The 12917-nt window shown below is 30.8% G+C and overlaps 1 protein-coding gene and 1 long non-coding RNA gene across 4 annotated transcripts in view; one reads left to right on the forward strand and one right to left on the reverse strand.

Moving 5' to 3' along the window:
* LOC100332699 (histone deacetylase 9-B) overlaps positions 1-12917 on the forward strand; it is a 58817-nt gene that overhangs the window by 21016 nt on the left and 24884 nt on the right. For all 3 annotated transcript variants that reach the window (XR_015945303.1, XM_087295192.2, XM_087295191.2), the window contains 4 exons: positions 2043-2254; positions 5477-5636; positions 7527-7647; positions 7721-7836. Coding sequence is in view for 2 of the 3 variants with exons in the window: in XM_087295192.2 (XP_087151318.2) it covers positions 2043-2254; positions 5477-5636; positions 7527-7647; positions 7721-7836 (609 nt within the window). In the remaining variant the exon portion in view is untranslated. The remainder of the gene's footprint in view (positions 1-2042; positions 2255-5476; positions 5637-7526; positions 7648-7720; positions 7837-12917) is intronic.
* Positions 1-12917, reverse strand: part of LOC141378963 (uncharacterized) — a 102011-nt gene that overhangs the window by 12634 nt on the left and 76460 nt on the right. The window contains exon 4 of the long non-coding RNA XR_015516333.2: positions 2016-2290. This is a non-coding gene — a long non-coding RNA (uncharacterized LOC141378963). The remainder of the gene's footprint in view (positions 1-2015; positions 2291-12917) is intronic.

The raw sequence follows: 12917 nt of genomic DNA on the forward strand, positions 1-12917 counted from the left end.
TTCTTCAAAAGATCTTCATTTGTGTTTAAATGAAGAAAGAAACTCTGGAACAAATAAATGGTGATTAAATGATTTGAATTATTGTGTGGACTATCCTCTTGATTCCAGATGTAATAAAGCAGATAATTCATGAACATTTTTTTTTTAGCAAACTGAGTAACATATTGAAGAGTCTTGATTTGCAATTGGTTAAAGGTTAAACATGTATAACTGAGCCAGAAGGCTGTGGGAGATTAAAGTTTGGATTGTAATGAAGAACTTAGACTTGCTTATTTTAAAGCAGTTTCAGAGTATTCATCTGCAGTCAAAGAGTAACTATAACAAAAACATAGTGAATCATTTAACGGGATAGTTCACTCAAAACTGAAAATTCTGTCATGATTTACTCAGTCACGTGTCATAAAACTTTAAATTGTTGGAAAGATTGAACCATTGACTTCCACAATGTTTGTTTTTCCTACTATGGAAGTCAGTGCTTACAGGTTTCCAACATTTTTCAAAATATCTTCTTTTGTTGTCAACAGTGCAATGAAACTCATAGGTTTGAAACCACTTGAGTGTGATAGTGAGTATATTTTCATTATGGGCAAACTATTCCTTTTATTTATTTATATTGCTTTTTTTATTATTATTATTTTATTATTATTAATAACAATAATAATAACAACAAAAATAAATATTATTATTGTTATTACACAATTTATTATACATTTGTTTATTAATATATTATTATTATTATAAATGCTATTATTATTATTAATTATTATTATTATTTATTTATTATAAATTAATTATTTTATTTATTATTATAGCTATTTTATTATTATTATTTTATTATTATTAATTATTATTATTATTATCCATTTTATTATAAATATCTTTATTATTATTATTATTATAAATGTTATTATTAATTTTATTAATTTTATTGTTATTATTAATATTATTAATAATTGTATTATTATAATTTTTTTATTATTATTATTATTATACATTTTATTATTATTATTATTATTATTATTATTATTAATTTTATTGTTATTATTAATATTGTTAATAATTGTATTATTATTATTATTTTATTATTATTATTATTATTATACATTTTATTATTATTATTATTATTATTTATATATATATTTTTTTTTACAATTCAATACCCATTTATGTTCAAATGTTTGACTTCAGTGGGTTTTATTTTGACAAATAAATTATGCTTTTATTCAGAAATGATGCATTAAATCAAAGTGACTGGAAAAGACATTTATAGTGTAAATTAATGCTATGCTTTTGAACTTTCTATTCATCAGTCAATCCTGAAATAAAAAAACTGGCTGTAGTGTATGAGTGTGTGTGTGTGTGTGAATGTAAGTGTGTATGGATGTTTCCCAGTACTGGGTTGCGTTGCAGCTAGAAAAGGTTGCCGGTTCATTCCGCTGTGGCAACCCAGAAGAATAAAGTGAATAATCAGAAGAAAATTAATGAAAAAAAAAATCATTTAATGTCACATGATACTGGAAACTCTATTCTGAAAACACTACACCTTACAAACACTTAAAGCACAAACCCACTTCATCGTACATGTATTGTCACTACACGTAAATATTATTTCTTTTGGAAGGACACTATAAACTGTATAATTGCACACTAAAAAAAATGATTCATTCATTCATTCATTTTCTTTTCAGCTTGATCTCTTAGAAGCCACAGCAGAATGAACCGCCAAATGATTCATTGGAATTACTAAATTGTTTTAAGGTATAATGGTTGCAAACAATTTATGTGAGCTGAATTTAAAACTAGTTAAGTTGAACATCACATTTAATTTGGTTCTTTAAATTCAGCCCATATAAATAATTTGCAACCCCTTAATGTGTAAATCCAAATTAATATTTTTTGTTCAGTGCAGGTTAAATACATTCATATACTGCCAACCCTTAACACAACTGATTTTGACCTTTGACTTTTTGTAATGCATCTTTGGAATTTGAACTTGAATTGAATTGAATACATACTGAGTGTCTGCTCTCTCTGTGTATCAGATTCGGAGGTGTTTTCTTCGGTGGGCTCGTCTGGGGTCAGCATGCTGGACTGGGAGCGGGATTCGGAGGAATGGGAGAAGCAGCTACAGCGAGAGCTTCTGCTGATCCAGAGACAGCAGCAGATCCAGAAGCAGCTGCTCATCTCCGAGTTCCAGAAGCAGCACCAGAACCTGCTGAGGCAGCATCAGGCCCAGCTGGAGGAGCACATCAAGGTATACAAGCCAGAAAAACACACGCACACGCACAACCTTCCAGTGACAAAAAAATAAAATTAATTAATTAATAAATTAAAATATTTGTATTTTTAAGTCAATCAGGTTTCAACTCATTTTTTTAAGTGTAACACTTTAAAACAATAGTACAAATGTATTTACTAAAATGGACAAGCAATTAATACACATTTATAACTGTATTTATTTATTTCGTTAGCGTTAGGTGATGTTATACAGATAAACAAACTGAATTAGGTACATTTAAATACTTGTAAGTGAAAAAAGGCAGAAATGCTAAGTCATAATTGTTGTATTCTGCTAAGCTAATGTGCTGTAACTCTCTCGGTGAGGCTCTGTTTCCATGAACTGAAGTGCACTCTGTGTTGACCCGTTCATCAGTCAAATCAAGCCGTTGTTTGTGTCAGATATTTGTAGACAGGATGAGGCTGATCTTCCGTTTTGAAGCGGGTCAGTGTGGTTTGAGTTCATTTGGCTGACCTGCAGGAAACTTATGGATTTAGAGCCGCTCAGTCAGTCATTAATCTGCTCAATCTCATTACCTCAGTGTGTGTGTGAAATAGCCCAGGCTCATTGGAAATACGTGCCTCCGGGTGCGTTTTGTTGCACATTTCAAATGACAAATCCACTAGAGGGCGCTTTTCTACATTTCTGCAAATCTGAAACACGTCACAGAGTCTCTGATTTAATGTTTCAGATGACAAAACCACTAGGGAGCGCTGTGTACATTTTTGTGAATCTAAAACAAGTCACTTAGGGTGTTTGATTGCACGTTTCAGATGACAATTCCACTAGGGGGTACTGTCTACATTTCTGCAAATTTGAAACAAGTCACACAGTGTTTGATTTAATGTTTTAGATTGACAAATCTACTAGATGGCGCTGTCTTTATGAATCTAAAATACGTCACAGAGTGTGCTTGATTGGATGTTTTATATTGTAAATCCACTGGAGGGCGCTGTCTACTGTTTTGCAAATCTGAAACACGTCACAGAGTGCGTTTTTATTGAAATGTTTTAGATGATATATCCACTAGAGGGTGCTGTCTCCATTTTTGTGAATTTAAAACAAGTCACTAAGGGGGTGTATGATTGCATGTTTTAGATGATAAATCCACTAGAGGGCGCTGTCTACATTTTTGTGAATCTGAAATACATTACATAGGGTGTGTTTGATCGCATGTTTCAAATGACAAATCCATTAGAGGGCGCTGTCAACATTTGTGCGCTGTCTAGGTTTTCTAAAGCAAACATAAGAGAAAAGTGCACTGCGATTATTTAGTTTTACCTTGATTTTACATTACTTTCATTTCTTTTTTGGAAGCTGAAACCTGTAAAAATAGTTAGTTTTCAGCTTCAAAATATTGTGTTTAACAGAGTAAATAAACTCTACAACTTTATGAATCTGAAATATGTTATTAGGGTGTGTTTGATTTAATGTTTCAGATGACAAATTCACTAGAGGGCGCTGTCTACATTTTTGCAAATCTGAAATACATCACAGAGTGTGTTTGATTGGATGTTTTAAATGATAAATCCACTAGAGGGCGGTGTTAAAATTTTTGCAAATCTAAAACGCGTCACAAAGTGTGTTTGATTTAATGTTTCAAATGATAAATCCACTAGAGGGCGCTGTCTAAAATTTTAACGAATCTGAAATACATTTCTTAGGGTATGTTTGATTGCATGTTTCAGATAAAAAAAATCCACTAGAGGGTACTGTCAAAATATTTTTGCGAATCTAAAATACATCACTTAGAGTGTGTTTGATTGGATGTTTCAGACAATAAATGTGCTAGAGGGCGCTGTCTACATTTTTGCGAATCTGAAATACGTCACTTAGGTACTAATGATTGTATATATCGGATGATGAATCCACTAGAGGGCGCTGTCTTCACTTTTGCAAATCTAAAATACATCACTTAGAGTGTGTTTGTATGTTTCAGATGACAAATCCCCTAGAGGGCGCTGTCTACAATTGTTATGAATCTGAAATACATTTCTTAGAGTGTGTTTGATTGCATGTTCCAGATGACAAATCCACTAAAGGGCGCTGTCTACATTTTTGCAAATCTAAAACGTGTCAGAGTCTGTTTGATTTAATGTTTCAGATAACAAATCCAATAGAGGGCGCTGTCTACAATTTTACAAATCTAAAATACATCACTTAGGGCAGGGGTGTCAAACTCAATTCCTGGAGGGCCGAAGCCCTGCACAGTTTAGTTCCAACCCTGCTCCAACACACTTACCTGTAGGTTTCAAACAAGCCTGAAGGACTCAATTAGTTTGATCAGGTGTGTTTAATTAGGGTTGGAACTAAACAGTGCAGAGCTACGGCCTTTTAGGAACCGAGTTTGACACCTGTGACTAAGGGGATGTTTGATTGCACGTTTTAGATGCTAAATCCACTAGAGGGCGCTGTCTACATTTTTAAAAATCTGAATTGTCACTTAGGGTACATTTAATTGCATGTTTTAGTTTATGAATCCACTGGAGGGCGCTGTCTACATTTTTGCAAATGTGAAACATGTTAAATAGGGTGTGTTTGATTGGATTTTTCAGATGATAAATCTACAAGACGGCACTGTCTTCAATTTTATGAATCTAAAATACGTCACTTGGAGTGTGTTTGATTGCACGTTTTAGATTAGAAATCCCCAAGAGGGTGTCGTCCACATGCGCTGTCTACTTTTTTCAAAAGCAAACATAAGAGAAAAGTGCACTGCGGTCATGTAGTTTACCTTGGTTTTACATTTCTTTCATGTCTTTTATGAAAGCGGAAACCTGTGAACATTGACCTATTTAAGACAATGGTTGGTTTTCAGCTTCAAAATTTCGTCTTTAGTGTTTAACCGAATAAATAAACTCCTAAAGGTGTGAAACAAAGGAGGAATAAACAATGACAGAATTGTTCGAGTTTGGGTGAACTGTGCCTTTAAGTGATAGTCAGTTAATGAGCGGAAAAGGAATAAAATGGCACTGAAAAAAATCCTAACCGTAACAACAGACCAAACGCGATAAAATAGATTTTTCTGTATCGTATTTTTTGATAAATAGAAAGTATTACAACAACAACAGCAACAACAACATAAATCCCTTCTTATTCCATGATGTTGACAAGTAGCTAATCAAATTCCTTCGGTTTCAGTCTATGCATGGAATATTTTTAAAATTACACAATCTAAATGCGTGTGTGCTCCTCCAGCTCCAGCAGGCTCTGCTGACTCTCCGCCAGCAGCAGGAGGTGTTTGCGGAGGAGCGGCGGCTGCTGCTGGAGGAGGAGCGCGAGGAGCTGCGGGAGGAGGAGAAGGAGCAGCAGCGGAGAGATGTACACAAACACCGGCGGAAAGACAGATCCAGAGAGAGTGAGACCAAACACCAGATCAACAAACCTGCCATTACATAACACGGTCACTTTAGAGATTTCCCTCAAATGCACTATGTTTACTATAGATAGCTTCACGTTCAGCTGAATTTATTTTGCAAGTTGCTTCATTTTCCACTAGGTGGCGCTGTTTCTGCACTAGTCTTTTCTTACTCTTTCCTTCCTTGTATTTGACCAGTGTGAGAATATCATGATCACAATGTAGCAGTATTTAATATACTACACCGTCTATTTTTTTTTAGTTGAATCAGATTAACTTTTCTAGTCATCTCAACTTACATCACTAAGAAAAACACTAAATAACTAAATGTAGTTATGTAAATGTAGACCAAAATATTATGTTAAACTGATTCAAATAAATTAAATTACTACAATTAATCTGACTAAATGTCATATAAGTTTTTACTGTGATTATACTCACTAAATTTTAAGTTATAATATCTACTAAATAATAACAACTAATTAATATTTTGATATTAAATAGTATTTAGTCAAGCATAATAGAAAGTGTGAGAATGTCATATAATGTAGTAGGCCTGTTTAAAATTATTTGAAATACTGAAATTATAATTACCATATACTAACTTATAATAACTTTAAATCAAATAGTATTTTGTCAAGCATACTAAAATATCTTATTAAGTCAATTAGATACTTTATTTATTTACTTGTTTACAAGTTTAAAATTAATTGTAAATACTAATAATTTAATAATAAAATCTACTAAATTAGTAAAAAATTAAATACAACAACAAAATAATAAACAAATAGTAAAATATATAAATTTTGTGGAAAAAATTTGTTAAATAAATAAATTTATATTTAATACATAATTATAGCTGTAAGCATTTAATTAAAAAATTGTTTATTTAGTGTAAAATATATATTAAAATGAATAAACTGCAGCAAACAGACTTGTTCGATTCCTTGAATAACGCAGAAAATCTGAGGTTAATAAGTTCATTCAGTTTATTTTAATAATGCTGCTGTATTGGGCATTAATAAATGAATAAATTACCGAGTAAATAAGTAAGAAAGAAAGTAAGGGAAGTAAATAAGTAAGTAAATAAATGTGTAAATAAGCAAGTAAATAAATAAGTAAACAAATATGTGAATAAGCAAGCAAGCAAATAAATAAGTAAATACATAAATAAGAAAGTAAATAAATTAAGTAAATAAAATAAGTGAATAAGTAAGCAAGCAAATAAATACGTAAATAAATAAATACATAAGAAAGTAAATAAATTAATAAGTAAATAAATAAATAAATAAGCAAGCAAGCAAATAAATACATAAATAAATAAATACATAAGTAAGAAAGTAAATAAATTAATAAGTAAATAAATAAATAAATTAAGCAAGCAAGCAAGCAAATAAATACATAAATAAATAAATAAGTAAGAAAGTAAATAAATTAATAAGTAAATAAAGAAGTTAATAAGCAAGCAAGCAAATAAATAAGTTAATAAAAATAAATACATATATAAGAAAGTAAATAAATTAATAAGTAAATAAGTAAGTAAATAAGCAAGCAAGCAAATAAATACATCCATACATAAATATATAAATAAGCTTTTTACTCATCATAGCACACGTGCTGCAGATGATGTGACAATAAAAGTGATTTGATTCGAAAATATAATAAATAAAATTCTTATTTAATTTTAATTATTAAAATGTAAAATTTTAAACGTTAAATGAATTAAAAAGTCATACAATTTTACAAGTATTACAGCTATAATAACTATTTTTTTAGATTTTAACTATATATATATATTGAATTTCCAAGACATACAGTAATTAGTAATTAGGAAGACACATGTAAGCTGGTATAGCTGACGTTTTCTAAAGCCTGACTTGTTTTCTGCAGGTGCAATGGCGAGTACTGAAGTTCGTCAGAAACTGCATGATTTTCTGATGAGTAAATCAGCTAAAGACCCGTCAGTGTCTGGTGCTGGTTACCCGCTCAGCCGCTCTAAACTGTGGTACAGGTAAGACACAGTAACACAATTTGAGTTGTGTCAGCAGTGTAATGTGTTGTACTGATGATGTCACCTCTTGTAGCTCCGCCCACCCATCAGAACAGACGTCCCCTCCGCTGGGAGAGACTCCGCCCACATTCAAATATCCTCTGCCTTCTGGTCTGGACTGCAGAGAGGATTTCCCCCTCAGGAAGACTGGTAGGACAACAAGACTTAAATAATTAAAAAATCACTCGTTTAGCAGGGGGCATTATGGGAAGAGTCTGCATTTTTGTCACTGAACATTTCTAAACATTCCTAATTCAAGACACATTTACTTCAAATGCAAACATGTCTTCAGATATGAAGTCATATAATCATTCATTTTCCTTCAGCATAGCTAGTCCCTGGTTTATCAGGGGTAGCCACGGTGGAATGAAGCGCCAACTACTCTGGCATATGTTTTATGTGATTGATGCCCTTCCAGCTGCTAAAGATGAAATAAATATTTTAAATAAATTATGTTTGCTTATTACATAATGTATAATATAATATGAACATGTGCTCAGGATGGAATCTAATATATAGTATTTAAATAAATTAATATAAAGTTTTCTGCATAAATAAAATAAAACATTTAATATAAAATATATTTATTATTATTATAATTTATATTATATGAACATGTGCTCAGTATAGAATATATAACATAAAATATTTTGTTTTAAATAAATGAATTAATATACAAATAAATCTATAAAAAGTTTGATTATACATAAAATATACAGCAAATGTGTGTATTTTAAATGACTAAGTCTGATGGTATAGTATTGGGTTTTACTGAAAACAAGTAACTAAATGAATGAATGAATGATTAATGAAAAAATGTCTTTATTTTCTGTTTTCTTTTTTTATAAAATAATAAAAAACATATAGAACATATAAAATAACATATACTACTATACATAAATTAGTTAATATAAAATTAAATCTATAATTTTTTTTAATTTAATATAAAAACAATTATTTTTAATAAATATTTAACATAAAAATTGCATTTTTAAAAATTTTATGGGACACTGTTGGGTTTTAATAATGTTAATTATAAAATTATTAATTATTTATTAAATCATTATTATTATTATTTTATTACATGTTTAATGATTATGATAAATAAGTAAATATTCTAATAAATAAATAAATTAATTAATAGAAATAAATATATAAACAAATAAATAAATAAATAAATAAATATATATATATATATATATATATATATATATATATATATATATATATATATATATATATATATATATATATATAAATATAAATTTTTTTATTTTTGAATATTTAGAATTGTATTACTTTATTTACCAAAAGTAAAATAAATAAAATCATATTTTACAATTTTCCAGTTCTGATACCTAAACATTCTTTAATCAAGACACATATACTACAAAAATAATTTAAGCAAATATATTTATTTTATGATATTAAAAATTGTTTTGCAATTTAGGTCAGTAAAATAAACTTAATTAAAAGGTAACACACACACAAGAAGCTAAAATAAAATTAATAAAATACATAAGGAGATGGAGAAGAGAGATTTTTTTTTAAATATTATCTTGTCAAAAGTCAGTTTTCTTCTGAAGTATCTGTATCATTTTATCAACTCAGTTTATTTATGTTAATGTCAGTTAAAAGTCATTTTTAATTACACAAAATCTAAAAGTATTAGATAAATCTCAATATTGATTAAATATTGATTATTTTATTATTAGTTTTTCATATATACCAGAAAATCTAATGCATCATAATATTGCTGCTGTCGATTTAGTGCACTCATTACGTTTAGCATTGAGCTCCGGCATGTGGATATGAGCTGATGTGTGTTCCCGGGCTGAGGTGGCACTGCCTAAATGTTTGCAGATGAATCTGGCTGATATTTAATCACAGAGGTCAGAGGTCAGCGGGGCCTGTGGGCAGAGCCGAATGAGTGACCCTGTTTGGCTTGTGGGTCAGTTTGGTGAAAATGACCACGCTTGTGCCCACTGGGATGCCCCGGGGCGACGACGGGGACGTTTGCAAACAATTATCCAGTGCAGGGGTTGAGGAGACGGGATGCAGTTCCAGCACAGAGGTTAACTAGTCCTGCGGCCAGCACAGGTTTGGGTCGATCGGTTACATTCGGGATGGTCATCGTCAGCATTTGACCTTTCAACTTATGCCTATAGTCTATATGTGTTTTATTTACACTGCAATACAGGCTTTCGGCTTGTTTCCAGTCCAAGTAATAAACATTTAAATTTGTATCAGTAAATATTGTCTTGTTAAAAAAAAAACATTAAAATTCAGTGTTTTTCTGATTTGTTATTTTGCTTGTTTCACTTCATTTTGACATACTATTGCTGGAACTAAGACAGTATTTTTTGCATGTCCAGAAATGCTTCCTAATTTTAGATGTGTTTAGACATTCAGATTAAAAACAAGCAGTGTACGGCTGAGTTAAAATGTAGATTTTTTTTGGAATGTTTATGTTCACCAAAGCTGATGTTATTCGATCGGAAATACTGAATTTATTCGATTCCTTGAATAACGCAGAAAATTTGGGGTTGATAAGTTCATTCAGTTTATTTTAATAATGCTGCTGTATTAGGCATGAATGAATGAATAAATGACTGAATAAGTAAGTAAGTAAGGAAGGAAAGTAAATAAGTAAATAAATGCGTAAATAATAAGTAAATAGTAAGCAAGCAAGTAAATAAATAAGTAAACAAATGTAAATAAGCAAGTAAATAAATAATAATCAAATATGTAAATAAGAAAGCAAGCAAATAAATAAGCAAGCAAACAAACAAATAAGTAAATAAATACATAAATAAGAAAGTAAATAAATAAGTAAATAAGTAAATAAATAAGCAAGTAAGAAAATAAATAAGTACATAAATGAATACATAAATAAATAAGTAAATAAATAAGCAAGCAAGTAAATAAGTAAATAAATAAATAATTACATTAATAGGAAACTAAATAAATAAATAGGTAAATAAATAAGCAAGCAAGCAAATAAATAAGTAAATACATACATAAATAAGAAAGTAAATAAATAGGTAAATTAATTAATTAGTAAATAAATAAGCAAGCAAGCAAGCAAATAAGTAAATAAATAAATACACAAATAAGAAAGTAAATAAATTAAGTAAATAAATAAGCAAGCAAGCAAATAATAAAGTAAATAAATAAATACACAAATAGGAAAGTAAATAAATAAGTAAATAAATAAATACATAAAAGTAAATAAATAAGTAAATTAATTAATAAGTAAATAAGTAAGCAAGCAAATAAATACGTAAATAAATAAATAAATAAATAAATAAATGAATAAATAAGTGAGCAAGAAAGTGAATAAATAAATAAATAAATAAATAAATAAATAAATAAATAAATAAATAAATTTGATCATCTACAAACATTTCTGATTATTATCATTATTACAAATTGTATTATTATTATTACAATGCTGAAAATAGTTATGCTGCTTCAGGTTCTAGATTTGGATTATTTGACTGATGGAAAGTAAAGCATTTATATTTAAAACTTCTGTCACATTATAAAGATGCTGATCACTTTAATCAACTGAATTCATCCACAAATTTCTTCAAGCACAATTTTTTAGTTTTGTTTCTAGTACAAATATCTAAAAGTTCTCAAATCAAGAAGCATTTTCAAGACAAACAAACAAACAAACAAAATACTGTCTTGCTTTTAAAAAATTATGTGAAAATTGAGTCTCACATGTTCGCCCACTGAAGTCAGTGCCTGGATGGGAGACCACATGGGAGACCACACATGGGAAAGCTAGGTTGCTGCCGGAAGTGGTGTTAGTAAGACCAGCAGGGGGCGCACAACCTGTGGTCTGTCTGGGTCCTACCACCCTAGTACATTGATGGGGACTCTATACTTTTCAGTGAGCGTTGTCTTTCAGATGAAACGTTAAACAGAGGTTCCGACTCTCTGTGGTTGTTAAAAATCCCAGGATGTCCTTCGAAAAAAAGAGTAGGGGTTTAATTTACCAAATGAATTGGGCAAATTTACCCTCGGTCCATCATGGCCTCCGAACCATCCCCATATCATAATTGGTTTCATCACTCTAGCTGTGTCCCAAATGGCACACTATACACTATGTACTCATGCACTATGTACTTATGCACTTACACACTCAAAAGGATAGTATATGTATGTAGTGGCGTCCCAAATGGCACACTAATGTTGTTTTACTAAGCAGAAATTCAAACCAATTCCCTAATGACGTTTGACGGTTGCCAAATCAGTGAAATAAACGACCAAATTATTAAATAATACCTGCCGTGAGTATAACCGCATTCACCATCGGGAGGGGCTATAATCACTCTCGTTGAAGAATTTTGCTTTCACCATCCAAAATAAATAAAGTTATCCAACATGATAGCTCCGCCCCTTCCGCTACGTAAGCAAACCTGCAGTCGTTGAGTGCGTGAAGTGTCCATCATTACACACTTCGTTTTAGCGGCTGAATGAGTGCAGCATCCGGGTAATTAAAGTGCACTTATTATTATTAGAATTTTCAGTGTGAACGCAATACTTACACTATTTATACTACAAAATGGCGTAGAATAGTGCATAAGTATGCGATTTGGGACGCAGCTTCTGTCTCCTCTCCACCAATCAGCTGGTGTGTGGTGTGCGCTCTGGCTGTCGCGTCATCCAGGTAGATGCTGCACACTGGTGGTGGATGAGGAGATGGATGTGTAAAGTGCTTTGAGTGTCCAGAAAAGCGCTATATAAATGTGAGGAATTATTATTATGAAAACAAGCAAAATATCAAAAAACAAAAAATAAATGAATCAAAAGCTGTGTCCCAAATCGCATACTTATGCACTATTCTACGCCATTTTCTAGTATAAATAGTGTAAGCAGTGCGTTCACATTGAAAACTCTAAAAATCATAAGTGCACTTTAATTACCCGGATGATGCACTCATTCAGCCGCTAAAGTGAAGTGTGTAATGATGGACACTTCACGCACTCAACGACCACAGGTTTGCTTACATAGCGGAAGGGGCGGAGCTATCAGGCGCACATGTTGGATAACTTTATTTATTTTGGATGGTGAAAGCAAAATTCTCCTACGAGAGTGATTATAGCGCCTCCCGATGGTGAATGCGGTTATACTCGCTGCAGGTATTATTTAATAATTCGGTCGTTTATTTCACTGATTTGGCCATCGTCAAACGTCATTAGGGAAACGGTTTGAATTTC

This window comes from Danio rerio, chromosome 19, assembly GCF_052040795.2.
Source record: "Danio rerio strain M-AB ecotype USA chromosome 19, GRCz13ab, whole genome shotgun sequence".
Lineage (NCBI taxonomy): Eukaryota > Metazoa > Chordata > Actinopteri > Cypriniformes > Danionidae > Danio > Danio rerio.